Here is a 15448-nt window from a genome sequence, read left to right on the forward strand (position 1 = left end):
ACTATGTTACATCATGGAAGACGCAGTCTAGCCAGGGTGCCTGACCCACAGGAGAGAACAGGCTCTTCAGATATCCTGAACTACAAGTCCCATGAGGCAATGCTGTTGTTCAATGCTGAACTGACTCAAAATGAAACATTTTGGATCTGTTCAACAGACCAAAACCTTTGGGCGAACTAACCCAAAATGAAATATTTTGGTTCCATTTTCTTGATGGAAAAATGGAAATTTTCTTCCAGAAAATTTTGATTTTGCGCAAACTACATTTTCCGTCAAAAATCATTCAAATGGAAAATTTCTGATCAGCTCCCTCCATTAAAGCCTTCTGCTGGGGGTGGAGGGGCATCTTTTTGTAAGGGTGGAGGTGTTCCTCAATGATAGGCAATACTGCCAACTAAAATACTCAAAACCCAAGAGTCAGATCCATCTAAAATCATGAGATTGGCTTAAAAAGCCATGAGATTTTTTTTAAATAAATAAATGTGGTGCTCTTTCTGAGGAAAGGCAGTGTTGCCTAATGGATAGGGCATGGGATTGGAGGTCCAATTCAACTCCTGACTGCTGTTCAGTGACCATGGCCAAGTCCATTCACTGTGCCTCATTTTCCCCATCTGTAAAATGGGGATAATGACCCTGACCACCGTTATGAAGTGCTTTGAGATCTAAAGATGAAAAGTGCTATACAAGAGCTAGGGATTTTTTATTATTTTTATTTGTCTCTTCTCTGAGCCTTTAGGTTTCACATTTTCAAGCATTTTTCCACAACCAGGAGGGCTAGAAACTTATTAAGAAAAAAACCAAAGATTATGATTCTCTCATAATCACATGACTCCAGGAGGTGGGGTTTTAAGAAAAACTCCAAATAGCACGAGACCTGCAATAAAATGATCAGAGCTGGCAATTCAGGACAGGCACACGGAAGGCAGAGCTGGTGGAAGCGCAAAATCTCCCTTCATGGGCAAATATTTTTGCAACTGGAAGTGCTGGATTCTGTTTGCTGGGATTTACATCAGCTCATTCATTGCTCTTGAGTATTCAGAGGGTTGCTGTGGGAGGCCCAGAATCCTTACAAACAGCCATTTGTCCAAACCTTTGTATCGAGAAGTGCTTTGCTCACTAGTTATTCCTGACTATTGGGCTATTTCCTATTTAAAGTCAGGAATCAACCCCCCCACCCCAACTCAGGTGGACAAGGAGGCTAAAGCGGAGCATGTGCTTGAGGCAGCTGGCTGGTGAATGTTGTGTGCAATGGATGCTGTCAAGACAGCCTATTTTCCAAGTACTAATGAACGAAGCACTGGATAGAAACCAGGCAGCGTGAGACATTCGCTGACCAACAAAGGGGGTAGGGGCCCACGCTTGCAAAGGGATCTGTGTGCACAAATTCCTGCTATCCAAATGGCGCAAGGTCTTGCACTAGCCTCTCCCTTTGTAGAGCTGCCAGGCTTTGTGCAGCCTCCTCTGTGACATGACACAGTCCCCGATTTCCCTCTTGGGATGCCCCAGTAGTGGGACAGGTGGGGGGAGGCAGCAGCTCGGCCCTGCATCCCACAGCTGCAGCGTGGATGGGCACAGCCCTGGTCAGAAGCCAATAGTGAGCAGGGGGGTTGGAAGGAATCGGGGGTGACTATGGGGGAGGGATACTTCTTTGGGAAGCAGAGAGACAGGAGAGCATGTTGGGGATGGGGAGAGCCAAGAGTATTGGGGGGGCTGTAGGGGCAGAGCTAGAGCAAGCTCCCCATTCTGTCCTTGTTTCTTACCCTCCACCCCATTATCTTAGCCTGAGCCCTTCTACTCCTACCCCCCACCCTGTTTTCTATGTCCCTCTTCTGCCCCTCTCCCCACCCCTCTGTATTCAGGTCAAGTTGCTTCCCCCTTCTCTATGCTGGCTGGGCGCTGTCGGGGGGGGGGGGCAGCGCATAGATGAAACACCGCTGATGCCACAGCAGTCCCTGCTGGCCAGGTGTAGCAATTGCTGGGAAAGCCTGGATCCATCCCTGTGGGGTCCCTGAGGCTCCAGCACAGGCTGGCTTTCCAGTCCTCCTCAGCGTCAGGCCTTGATCCTAATTTTCAAAGCAACAAATGGATCAAGCCCCCGCTACATCACAGACCAAATTCTGATCTGCGATCCCCGGCAACAGCTGTGCTTCTCTGGCACAGTGCAGGAAGGAAGCCCAGAAGGAAGCTTGTGAGAGCTGGGTCTAAACAAGGATGAGGCCCGGTATCTGTTCTGAATCCACAGCAGTGAGCCACAATGTTGCTAGTACAGATCTGTGCACTAGTGCAAGGTACGGACCAAACCAATCGCCTGTGCACTGCGACCGAGTCCCTGGTGTAAATAGCTCGCCATGTGCCTGCAAAGGGAACATGGCCTACTGTTCTGATTGTCTGCATTACAGAGAACGAGATCCTTCTGAAGTGGTAAGAACACCTAGCCCCATGCAGGATCAGGCCCATAGCTTGCTCACTCTTGGGTAGATGCTGGGGACGAGGGAGAGGCAGTTTGCAGGCCTACACATGCCGATTTGTTTCAGCAGCAGCATTCCCTTGTGCCTGGCCACACAGTAATCTGCAAACAGATTCAAATCTGCTCGTTAGCTCAATGCATTCGTCTCTCGGTTATTTGACATATGCTGCCTTGAGCAGCTGATTGGTCTGGAGGTCCCTGTCCAGCAAACAGTCTTCACACAACTCGCTCCTTCACCAGAGGTAGCTCATCTCATAGGGCAGAAAAATATGGTCTCAAATGCGATCCTGGCCCAGTTGTAAGAGACCTGATTCTGGTCTTGCTTACACTGGCTCCACACTCAGAGCGCCACTGACTTCAAGGGACTTACTAGGGCTTCACGCCAATGCCACAGAAATCAGCTCAGTTCCGATTACCCGAACCTCAAATACCCAGAATACATCCAGTTATCTCAAACAGGCTCACGGCGCCTGATGTGCATGAATTACACTGGTACTGAGTCTTTGGTCAAGCTGGGGTAAGCTTTGAAGGCAGTAGTGTAACATAGCTGTAAGTGAGAGGAGATCCATAGAGAACATCAGCTCCTCAGAAACTGCCAGCAACCCGAAGGATTCATTCGGCCCTCGGACAGCTGAGACTGGGGCCATACAGACAGACACAGCTGTTTAACACTGGGCTTGTGTCTAAACCGTGGTTCTCTGACCAATCACCCAAAGTGGGCGTCTAGGTCCAAACTTTATACTGGGCCCAAACAGATCCCCAGATCTGGCTCCAAACTCAGGCCCATCTCACTAACCCAGCCGCCTTTGACATTCCATACTTGGCTCTAACAGGAAAGGGCTGGATTTTTTGTTAGTTTAAACCCCCTTCATGCCTGTCCGAGATAAATCCAGGTGAGGTGCTGGGGCCCCATGCGTGCCTGTCAGCCGCCATGGCTGGTCACTCCAGCCTGAGGATGGAGCAGGCTCCCTCCCCTCAGCTTCAACAGGAGCCCTGTGCTCAGCATGCTGACAGGATGGGGCCCTGGGTGATGTGGGCAGACAAGCCCTTGGCAGCTGGGGTTCTGTCTCAGAAGCACCTGGGGATTTGTTTCACACAACCCTGGCTGGGGTTTAATGGGCTGAAGCAATTTGGATTCCAAGATTAGCTGAGAAAAACAAAACAAAAAAACCTGCAATAGCCAGTTTTAAAATTCGGCCCTCAAGCAGTAAGATCCCAAAGCACAGAACAGCCCTTCCCAGCAGGTGCTCAATGAACCCGGGCACCCCAGAAGCACCCAATGGCTCAGCGGTGAAAATACAGCCCTGCTGCGCAAGGAGCCTCCTTGCGCCCAGATGGTGTCCCAGTGAAGGTTGACGCGAAGGGCCGGCTGGGGAGTTCCCCGCATGAGGAGTCTGGGTTTGTGGAAAGGAGATTGCTTGCCTGCCTGCCCCTCCAGCAAAATCCCTCTGTCGGTTTTCTCATCCATCCGCTGCCGAGAGGTATCCTGAGCTCTGAGCTGGGTTCTGGGCACCGGGAGACCTTCCCCCACCTCGTGCCTCGCCCAGGGGAGCCACACGCTTTGATGGCCAGTGCCCCCAGGACACAGGAGGGAGCTGCCTGGGCTCAGTGACCATGTCTGGGGGTGGGTGGGGGGGATGTAGCCCGGCAGCCTTTGGCAGACCCAGTGCCTCCAGCAGCATTGTTCAGGCTCTGCGTGCCAGCAAGTGCTAGGGACACACTGCTGGATGCCCGGTGCGGTGCAAGCCACACACTGGCCAGGCTGTGCTAAGGGTGTTCTTGCTTCATAGGCTAAGTTCTGTGTTGGCCTGACTGAGTCAAGAGGACTCGTTTCAGTGTGAACTTGCCTCTGTGACTCCTGACCCAGGGCAGCTCAAAGGGCCCCCCCCCCGCCGAGGGCTGAACCCCAGAGAAGATGCGGATAATGAAGGATCATTTATAACTATCCTCAACTCCTACACAGCTTTTCATCACAAGATCTCAAAGCACTTTGCAAACATTAAGGGCTGGATTCTGACCTCAAAGAGACTGATGGAAATCTAAAGCGACTCCACCAACGTCAGGGGACATCCTCTGGCTTTAAAGTGGGGTTGGGGGGGTGAAATCTGAAGCTGGCCCTAGATAACGAAGCCTCCAGGCAAGTGTCGGTCATCACCCTCATTTTACAGATGGGGAAATTGAGGCACAGAAAGATTAAGCATCTTGCCTAAAGCCACTTAGCAAATCAGGAGCAGAGACAGGTCAGAATTCAGGAGTCGTCACTTCACTAAGCCCACTTTCTAAAGTCCCCCGGGGAGATTTTAAAACCCCACCATTTACCCTTCCATCCAGCAACTGTGGGAGTCTCCGTCAAGCATTCCAGCCTGTCCCTGGGTCTGGCACTGATACGTTTGCCTCAGTCAAGTCCAGCTGCAGTGTACAGCAAGCCAGTCACTGCCAAAATGCCAGAGGGATTCTGTTGAGCCTGCCCCTGGGATCTAACACTATGGTAATGGACTGGTCCAGATTTCAGCTGGGGAGCACATGCACTGGAGGGGGGCAAATGAAGGATGGTGTAATATTAGGGCAGTAGCTAGGTTCAATTCCCTGCACTGCCACAGGTTGTCTCTGTGACCTTGGTCAAGTCACTTAATCTCAGTTCCCCATCTGTGAAATGAGGATCACGGAAATGCTTTATCATAACTGGCACTATTTATCCCGGCCTCACAGGGGGCAACTACCAGAGCTGGTTGGAAATTTTCAACAGAACAGGTCTGTCAGAATCTGCAGTGTCGCTGAAATCAAAGTATTTTGCAGGAACATCTGGATTTCTGTTGAAAATGTCATTAAAATGTCATTAAAATAGTTTGGGCTGTTTCATTTCCTTTTGAGAAGGTACAAAATGTTTCATTTTGACTTTCTCATTTTGTTTTGTTTAGACTTGTAGATTATATTAAGTATATACAATAATAAAATTAATATTAATTATAGTTTAGGGCTCCACCCTGTGCAGAACCCACAAGCCACATGAAACTCACCCTGAACCCCAGCCAAGATTCTCTGCCTGGGGCCAGGTCCAGGTCTGAGTGAGCAGGGCCTGGCTTAGGCTCCTGGGGGACTCACCATCTTGCATGGTCTTAGCAAGATACAAGAAGCTTTGCAGATTTTACCAGGTTCCCCCCCCCCCGCCCTTGACTTTTTCAGGCTCCCAGGGATTGAGTTCTACAGAGAGAAACCAAGGCTTCCTACCAAGTACTAGGGCCCCATGGCTCTCAGGAAAGGCCTGAAGCTTTGTACGAGGAAGGAGGCTGTAGCCAAAGTGGGCACAAAGCCCCCAGACGCAGGGGGAATAGCCAACATCTCTGCAGCCCCTGCTCATGCAGAAGGACCAAGGTTAGCCATCCAGACCTACCGGCCACAGACCTTGCTCCTTCCATTGACTTTCATGGAGTAATGGCTGCAGGGTGTGGCCATGGGGAAGGATCGGAGAGCGGGGTTAGAGGGGAAGGCAGTGGGGGAGGATCCCGGCGGATGTGAGAGGAGGGCTCCTGCCACAGCGAGCTCCCAGACTCTACTGCGGCTGAGCTCCTTCCTAAGAGGGCTTCCGCCATTCTGGCTACGCCAGCCGCCCAGAAGCATCATGGGGAGGGTGTTTCACCGCCTGTATCAGAGACGCTGCTACCCCTTGGTTATTCAGTCGGGCCCACCGGGAAGTGCCACCCAGGGCGGAAGATGGCACTGAATGCTCCCCGCCCCTCCTCGGTGCCCTTGGGAGGAGTCAGTGAGGAGAGGGGGCAGCTGGAAAAGCCCCGCTATTTGCTCCCCTCAGGGATGTTTATTGGGAAATCTTGATGCAAACCAGGAAATAAATCTTGGAAAAGCACTTCCTGCTCCCACCCACACCACACGCCCCTCCGGCCACACCTGTCCAGTCCCCCGGGGCCTGGGCCCATGTCAATGGTGATGGGGTGGAGGGGCGGGAGGGTTCGGTCTGTGCATGGCACGGCCTGTCCGGCAGACACAGGCCAGGCCTCTGGCCCTGCCCCACGCCAAGAGCTGAGCTGCTCCTGCAGGATCGCTGAGCTGGCACAGCTGGGTTTGCCAGCCCCGGCTTTGCAAGCACTGAGCAAAGTGACTAGAAGGGAAGGGTAGATGATGAGGGGGGGAGGTTGGTGAGGTGGGGGAGCTGGGGAGGAGGAAGGCAGGGCAGGGAGGGGGCAAACCGTGGTAACAGAAAAGCATACATACATCCTGCTGTTTTTCACCCGAGGGACCATGGCTGTGCCGGCCATTCTGGGCGCTGCCCTTGTGCCCGTTCTGGTGCGGTGTGGCCGAGCGGCTGTGCCAGGTGCGAGAGGAGGACGGGCTGCGGCTGGAGCGGAGGCTGCTGGGCTTGTGTCTGTCCTCTCTGTGCTTGGGGGTTAGTCTGTGGGAGAAAGCGGAGGGCAGATGTCCACAGATGGGCTCCTAGGAGAAGTGAGGGGGCAGCGGCAGGCTGGCATAGCTCCAGTACTTTCTGAAGGCGAGCATCTCGCTGACCGGCATAATGCACATACACACAGTCACCGGCAGAGCTGCCCCCACAGCACCCTCTGCTGGCCATGCATGGTGCTACAGGCGCTCCCTGCCTCAGTTTCCCCCTCCAACATGGGTTCCCACCCCCGCTGGAGGTGGTGCCCTCGCTGAGCCCTCTGGCTAAGTCACTCACTAAACCTTAAACCCTTCCAGGGTAAGAAAAGGCCAAACAAACAAAAGGTTCTTCCACCCACTGGGCCTCTCTTCAGCCCAACCTGAGGGCTCACCCCCAGCCCTCTGGGCTCCCTTCCAGTCCCTCTGCTCTGGGACAGAGCCTTGACTCCTGGCTGCTTCTCTGGAGCCCTTCCAGACCCTGCTTCAGGACCTGCCACAGCAACCCACATGCTCCCTGTAATTCCTTCCCAAACTGAGCCCTCTGCCCTTTTAAAGCCCAGGTGTTTACCAGGCTGTCACATGACCCCATTAGTCCCTCCCCCTCCAGCTGAGAGGCAGAGAATTATGGCCACGGCAGGACTGATTGAACAGGGCTGGCTGGTCCAAAGCTGCCTGGCCCTTAAAGGCGCAGGCCATCCTGTTACACACATGCAGATACCTCTACACAGATGTATCCGCACACATACCAACATACACGCAAGGCGGGCCTGATTCTGACCTCACTTGTGGCATTTTATGTCACTGGGTCTCCACTGAGGTCACTCCTTCAGCCCTGACTGCTCCAAAAGCATGAGTCAGGCCTCCCAAAATCACGAGATTGGCGTAAAAATCAGATTTTTTTTTAAAAAAACCCAACCGTTTGGGCTCTTTATTTGCTGTCTGGTTTTGGAGCCTTCAGGAGTCACATTTCCAAGCTTTTCTCCTGACCCGCCAGGGCTGGAAACGCCCCCTGACTCCAGGAGCTGGGGCTTTCAGAAAGAACCCCCAGGAGTGCCAGGCTGGTGGTGCAGCGTGCTGCTGGGAGATCAGAACCAGGCCCCATCTTCTCGTCCCATAATACAAGGGGCGGTGAGAGCCAGGTCAAAATGGGGGAGCCTACAGATACATCGAGGCTCATGCGCACCTCTGACAGCCTCACCTGCACTCTGCTCACCCATCCCTTCCCAGCCCTTGACCCCAGAGCTGCCTTAAGTCCACCCCCAACAGGTGGAGTTTTCCCCCACCTCCAGGATGGGCCAAGGTTCCTTGGGGGACCAAGCTTACCGGCCCGGCGATTTGGAGTGGCTGTAATCTGATGAGAGTGAAGTGCTTTGAGAGCTGCAGCTGCTCTGCCTGTGGCATCTGCGGGCTGGGGAGTTGCTGGGGGATCTGCAAGGGAGAGGAAAGAGGGAGAGCAGGAGGGTGAAGGACCTGGCCAGAAATCAAGCCCTGCTCACACCTGAAACCTCACCTGGGCTTGCATCTGAAACCTCACCTCTTTCGCTCTTTGTTTTTCTCTTTCCTTTTGTTCTTGGGGCTCCGGGACCTACGGAACAGCAGAGAACTGAAAACACAGACGGCAGCGTGCGACCCAGCGTGTGGATGGGGAGGGGTTGTCTTCCAAGCTGCCATCCAACTGGCCAGCCCCAAGCGCGGCGCTCAGCACGGGTGCACACAGGGGCTTGCACCGGGAAAGGGAATAACAGAACTGATGAGGGGCTCTCAGGATCCCTGCCACGCCCATCCCCATCTTAGCACGTGGGCTGAGACCGACAAGGCTGCATGCCCCACGCTGGGGCAAATTCTCTGCTGGTGTCAATGGCGTTTTGCCCATTGACATCAGCAGGGAATCGGTCCCATCACCACTAAAACGATCCCGGCCAGATTCACTCACTCGGCGGGCTGAGACCCCACTGAACTGTTGGGTGCATGTTTACCTTGGCCCAGCCCTGGTGATTTCCAGCACTGGGTGATTTGCTTTGGTTTCCAATCCCCCACCACCACCCCCGCTTTCAATTTTGAGTTCAAACACCCTCCCCCCACCCTCGCTCCAAATTCAAAGCAAACCTCCTTCAATGCAGGGGGAGTTTGGCACCAGTTTCAATGCTAAACCAGTGAGCAGCCCAGGTTGGCTGAACACCGGGCCCCACGTGCCAGTGAACCTTGGCTCCGTTTCACTGGGATTCTCCATCACCCGCGGTCTTTAAATCGCGATGGGATGTCTTTCCCAAAGAGATGCTCCCGCTCGACCAGAAGGCATTGGGCTGGGCGCAGAATCACTGTGGGGCTCTCCCGGGCTGTGCAGTGCAGGAGATCAGATGGCCAGGATCCCGGCTGGCCTTAGTATCTATGACTCAAGTCGGCCAGATACCCCAAAGCCGGAGGCCTTTCTCATGGGCTCGGCTCACAGGACAGGATCTCACTCTTCTACCCCCACCCACTCTATCCCCCGCTCCAGTTTTCCTGTGCCCTTTTTTCGCCCACGTGTATATTTCCATCACCAGAGGGCAGCAGCGTACGGACACAAAGCCAGGCCATGGGTTTGGCAAGGCAAGGTGCCTAACCCTCCTCACCCCCTGCAGGAATGGGAGAAGGGCTTGTCAGGAGCCCTGCCTCCCGGAACAAACGTGGGCCAGGTTGAGCGGGGATCCAGGGTTGAGGACCGGGCCCGTCTCCCCTAGCACCAGGGGGGCATCTCCATTGGAGCTGGAGGTGTTGTTTCCAGCTCAGAGGGACGAACCCACGCCAGCTCTGGTTGAAACAGCAGGCTAAAAAGAGCAATGTAGCTGCTCGGGAGGAACTATCCACCCTGAGCACGTCCCGAGCATCTCGGACCGGATCGTGCTCCGGGGACAGCACCTGGCACCACCGCGCCCACACGACCGTTAGTGGGTGGGTCTCCTTGGGATGGAAATCACATCTCTGGCTCCAGCCTCGTGCCCCAGGCCTGGACCCATTGAATCCCAGTGGAACGGCTGATAAAGGGCCTGGCTTTTCCATCCCCTCTTGAGCCTTGTTTCAAAACACAAGGCAGAGGGCAAAGCCTTGCCGGAGCGGAGCGATGTGCTTGGAGTTAGACCAGCAACCTGAACTAAGGCACAGATCCTCTTGCTGCTGAGGGGCCAGGGGGAGGGATCCTGGATCTGGCAGTGCTGCTGGGGGGGGCAGGGGGAGGGATCTTGGATCGGGGGTGCTGCTGGGGGGGCAGGGGGAGGGATCCTGGATCTGGTGGTGCTGCTGGGGGGGCAGGGGGAGGGATCCTGGATCAGGGGACTTGCAGGAGGAGGAATCCTGGATCTGGATCCCGCCGGCTTTGTAAGCTGGAAAGCTTGTCTCCCTCCCTAACAGAAGCTGGGCCAATCAAAGATACCCCCTCCCCCACGTTGTCTCTCTAATTAGTGTAGAGGTCAGGGAGGCACATCAGACACATGACAGTGGCTTTCTTTGCCTTCCTCTGAAGCATGGAGCCTGCTATCTGCGGGGCACCGGGCTGGCTAGACAAGCGGCCTGGTGGCTCCCAGGGCCTGTTCCAGTGGAAAGAGTCTGTTATATCTGCACGCCGAGGAGCAGATGTAGCCCTTTCGCAGCGGCCCGGCCTTGCTGAGTGCACAGGAGGCTGGGATCTGTTGGGAGCAGCCTCCCTGGGGCCAAGCCGGTAGGCACGGTACCAACCTGGAAGTGACTCTTTGCAAGCGTCTAACTGGTGGCCTCTGCTGGAGCAGGGGAGGAGATCGGTGCTGGCAGTGAAGTGAAGATGGGGTGTCACCGTCTAGCAGCTCCACCCCGAGCCCCCTTTGCTCCTGGCTCCCCGTGGGACGTGCCTCTGGTGTGCAAATGAGCCTGGCCCTGCTCCCGCACCCACTTGGTGTTGACACAGTTAAACAGCTCAGGGGCACACGACCCTGCCCGCTTCCTCTCCTCGGTGACCCAGGCCATCACTGAGCGGTCATTGGAAGGAGCGAATTTCCCTCGGGGCAGGGGATGGCACAGGCCAGGAGGGAGGAGAGGGCGCTGTGGGGGCACCAGCGGGCGGGGTGGGCCAAGCTAGGGAGTGAGGCTCTTGCATCGATCGCTCTCACCTGTGTCTTCTCTTCTTCCGGGATCCAGACTCAGACCTGAGGGACAACAGGGACAAGAGAAACAAGAGACAGAAACAAAGCAGATGGGTTAAGATGCACCCTGAGGGGGTCAACCCTGCAACTGTGACGCCCCGAGGGAAGGGAAACTGGTAGCCAGGGAGCTCCAGGGGGAGGGACTATGCCCTTATATTTCAGTGGTGCGTCTACGTACCCTCCTGCAAACCCTCTGTCCACCCATCCCCATACATACCTGCCTATCCAGCCCTCCAGCCCCTGATATGCCCACCTATTTATCTACCGCAGACAAATGTATTTCCATGTTTCACAGCCAGCTCTCCAGTGAAATCATTTCACCCGCAAACCACCTGCAGCTGAATCTGGGTAGGAGGTGGCAGTGGTTTAAACAGCCCATTGCATAGCAGCTTGGAACGGTGAGGCAGAAGAATCCTGTGTCCATTTGAAATGGGGCTGGGGAAGGGGGGGGGATTTAGTTCAGAATAGAACCACCTGCCCCGGGACTGAGGCAGAGCCCCGGGGCGAACACCCCGACTCATACAAAACATGGGATCTCCACTAACCGCAACTGGCCAGGACCTTGATTTTACATCTGGGCCCAAAGAAGCCACCTTCACCAGCGCAGCGCCCCTGGCACCATGCCGGGCCATCGGCTCCGTGTGCTGATTCAGAGATATTGCGCCACCAACACCAGCTGTGACTTTCTTGGGGGGGTTATATTCCAGGGCTGACCAAGCCCTGCCCTGGTTACTTTCTGAGAGCTGATGGGCTCGCAGATCAAGGCTCCGTATAGCAGTAATGCTCAAGTCCATCTACTTGCTACACAAGTAACACAAGAGTGTAACGTCCCGCAGTAACACCAGGGCACGGCTGCCCATGGCTGAACACTCAAGAATAGCTGCGTATTGTAGTAATACCCGAGGACGGCTGCATATTACAATGACGCCGGCACGCTAGAAGGCCTAAACCAGCTCCTCTAACCGTGTCTGGCCATCACTTTCTCTGGTTCTGGTCCAGCTGGGACGAGTGAGGTGCTGTCGGGATCACATCTCCTTGGGCGTTACCGCCCCCAAAAGAGGGCGGGTGGGGGGATCAAAGATTTATCAATGATCTTTTATTCAAACTTTGGAATCCTTTAACCCAATAAGATGGCAGTGTGCAAAGGAACCAGTCAGCTGCCTGGCAGGCCGGAGAAGGATTGGCTGAGCCATCTCGGAGGTCACCCAGATGGTGCTTTACGTCTTGGGATGCTAGTCGCAGAGAGCCAGAAGGGTGGGTGTGTAATCTGAAGCAAAGCGACCCTGCCCGGTGTGGTCTCTGGGGTGGGGGTGACCCTCCATGATTGATCTAAGGAGGGCAGGGGGTTCTCCACCTGGACCCTACCGATGCCACTCCTTGGTTGGCCCCTGGGATTAGCACCCAGTGCTCTCTGTCCACCAGGGAGCGCCACCCCACGGTGCAACGAGGTCCCGGCTGAAGCCCAGGTTGAAGGGGAGACATGGGGTCAGCGAGGTTGGCATTTCACTGGCAGAATAGGAGGGACTCGGTGTCACCGGTCCCTGGCTGCGCAGCCGTGGCGGAGTCTGGGCCTTAGCCCTTGCAGGGAGACGCCAGGCAGTGCGAGCGGACAGTACCCAGCGTGACACTGTGTGGCGCTCTGCCCCCCTGTAGGGGTGGCCGGGCCATGGAGAGAGGTTGACGGGCCCGCTATGGCCTTGGGAGGAGAGGCCCCAGGGTGGATCCCCACTGCCGACGACCCGCCGGGGGACTGCAGCCTCAGCTGAGCAGCCCCGCCGTCCTGGTTACAGCCCAGCCCTACCTCCCTTTCAGGGGGCCGGACGCCGCACGCCTCCTGCCAAGAGGGCCCCAGCCCTTCCAAACTCCCCCCGCCCCCAGCGGGTGCTGCCTGGAGCCTCTGCCCGCTGCATCGGATTCCCCAGCGATGTCCTAATTGCTTTGTGAAATACAGGCTGCTCTGCACTAGTCATTTATAACATCCCGCTGCCCTCCTATCCTGGCGGGGGGGAGCACTGAGTTCAGGTTTAAGGGCCTTAGCCCAGGCAGTTGCTTTGTAAGCCGGATTGGCTGCTTGCCCTGCATTACTCACCGCCCTGGAGACCTGCAGTGCAACACCGGCAGCTGCCGGAAGCTGTGGGGCCAGAGCCTGTTTTGAGTCAATGGAATTACACCAAGGTGAACTTTGGCCCTTCCCCCCCCAGCCACAGACGGATTAACCCTTTCCGCTGCATGGCCCAGCCCAGCCGAGGAGGGAGCGAGCTGGGGAATGAGGATGGAGCAGCGAGGGGAAGGGTCACACAGAGAGATGGGGCACGACTCCCCCATCCCAATACCTGTCTCGTCGGTGTTTCTTTCCATTCTTCTTTTTCTTCTCCTTCCGGAGGGGCGAGGAGCTGTCGCAGCTGGAAAGCAAACACGGGTGCCTTTGAGTGGCAGGTGGCGTGGGACCTTCCTGCCCCGGGACGGGGCCTCCAGAGGGCCGGAGAGTTTACTGGGACCAGTGTCTGAGAACACGGCCCCCTCCTGCCAACGCCTCTGAGCCGGATACCCGGCATGTGCCGAACCCTCCCGAACAGCCAGCGCCGTGTCCCCATGAGCCAGCGCACACCCAGCCCGACGGAGGGAGGTTTCAGAGAGAAAGGCTGAGATCCCTCCAAGCGGCCAAAGGGATTTGGACACTGAATTATAACCGGGTGTTCAAATCCACAGGGTGGCTCGGAAAGTCTCAGCCAGCAAAAATAGAGTCAAGAGCATTAAAGAGGATCTGAAAAATGGGGGAAAGGATTTTCCTGGGTGGTTTTTTGGTTGAAATTTTGTTTAAAAATGTGAGTGAACTGTTGTTTTTTGAAACATTTTGGCCAGCTCTAAAAACACTTCTGTTGCGTCTCAGTGCCACCTTGTGGTCCCGGCAGGATCTAACAGGAAACGGGCCACAAAGCCCATGGGCCAAAGAGTCCTAATTAGTATTATGATTTATGCTAAGTGTAGGCGCTGTCCAAATTCAGACTGAACTGAGGGCCCCGGCCCCAAAGAGCTTCCAGTCGACGGAACCTGAATAAATCCAGCTGGAGTCAGATGCGCCAAAGCCTTTAACGCTGGCGCTGCCAGAGAAGTCACCGGGAAATCCCCCTTCTGCAACTCCTGGCAAACTACGGCCCGCGGGACCGTCCTGCCCAGCCCCTGAGCTCCTGGCTAGGGAGGCGCCCCCGGCCCCTCCCCTGCTGTCCTCCCTCCCCCGCAGCCTCTGTGTGCTGCGTTGCCAGCGCTCTGGCCCGCCACTCCTGCCGGCCGCACGGCGGCCAGACATGCGGCTCTGAGTGGCATGGTAAGGGGGCCGGGGGGTTGGATAAGGGGCAGGGGGTCCTGGGGGGCAGTCAGGGGACAGGGAGCAGGGAGCAGTTGGATGGGGCGGAGGTTCTGAGGGGGGTGGTCAGGGAACGGGGGGGTTGGATAGGCGCGGGAGTCCCGGGGGGGCCTGTTAGGGGGCTGGGTGGGGGGGTGGATAGAGGGTGGGGCAGTCAGGAGACGGGGGGATTGGACGGGGTGAGGTCCCCAGGGCCGGTTAGGGGCGCGGGTCCCAGGAGGGGGCAGGGGACAAGGAGCAGGGGGGTTGGATGAGTCGAGAGTTCTGAGTGGGGCAGTCAGGGGGCTGGAAGTGGGAGGGGGCAGATAGGGCGGGGGGTTGGATAGAGGGTGGTGTCCTGGGGGGGCAGTTGGGGCAGGGGTTCCCGGGAGGGGGTGTTCAGGGGACAAGGAGCAGGGGGGTTGGATGGGTTGGGGGTTCCGAGGGGGGCAGTCAGGGAGCAGGAAATGGGAGGGGGTGGATAGGGGGCAGGGGCCAGGCTTTTGGGGAGGCCCAGCCTTCCCTACCCGGCCCGCCATACAGCTTTGCAACCCCAATGTGGCCCTCGGGCCAAAAAGTTTGCCCACCGCTGGTTTAGGGGCTCAGGATGTGACTCTGAATCCACCATGTTGTTGACATGATTGTTAAAGGAACGCATTTCACCGGCCCCTTAGGGTATCGCTGCACTGGCCGCACATGTAGACGCTCCCTAGCTGGCTTTGATCTAGTGGCCACTCCGCTATGGGCGGGCAGGGCTAGCTGCAGATTCACTGCTATTGTTCCTCAGGCAGCTAGATCAAAGCTAGCCCCGGTCTGTCTCCATGGGCTGCAGTCACACCCGGGTCTGCGGTGTAGACACGCCCGGAGATACCCAGCCCGCTGGTTCAGGGAGGCAACAGCGCTTGGCAGCAGACTGATGTGCCGGGCATTGGCTTGGCGCGACTTATCGCCTGTTCCTGAGCCAGGTGGGCCACAGCCTGACTTCAGCGGGGCTTTGACATGGACACGGCCCGAGCAGATGCTGGGGAGGGAGCTGAGGGCTTGGCCCAGTGCTTGCAGCTCTGGGAATATGGATTTACCTAGAGAGGGGGAAGCGCG

General features: G+C 56.2%; 1 protein-coding gene across 3 annotated transcripts in view; it reads right to left on the reverse strand.

Annotated features, from left to right (window-relative positions):
- The window catches only part of SRRM3 (serine/arginine repetitive matrix 3), a 175553-nt gene that overhangs the window by 18164 nt on the left and 141941 nt on the right, over nucleotides 1-15448 (reverse strand). For all 3 annotated transcript variants that reach the window (XM_038375813.2, XM_043499447.1, XM_043499448.1), the window contains 5 exons: nucleotides 13341-13409; nucleotides 10975-11010; nucleotides 8391-8441; nucleotides 8180-8284; nucleotides 6695-6872 (listed from right to left, as the gene is read on the reverse strand). In XM_038375813.2, the coding sequence (XP_038231741.1) occupies nucleotides 6695-6872; nucleotides 8180-8284; nucleotides 8391-8441; nucleotides 10975-11010; nucleotides 13341-13409 (439 nt within the window). The remainder of the gene's footprint in view (nucleotides 1-6694; nucleotides 6873-8179; nucleotides 8285-8390; nucleotides 8442-10974; nucleotides 11011-13340; nucleotides 13410-15448) is intronic.

Source organism: Dermochelys coriacea, chromosome 17 (assembly GCF_009764565.3).
Source record: "Dermochelys coriacea isolate rDerCor1 chromosome 17, rDerCor1.pri.v4, whole genome shotgun sequence".
Lineage (NCBI taxonomy): Eukaryota > Metazoa > Chordata > Testudines > Dermochelyidae > Dermochelys > Dermochelys coriacea.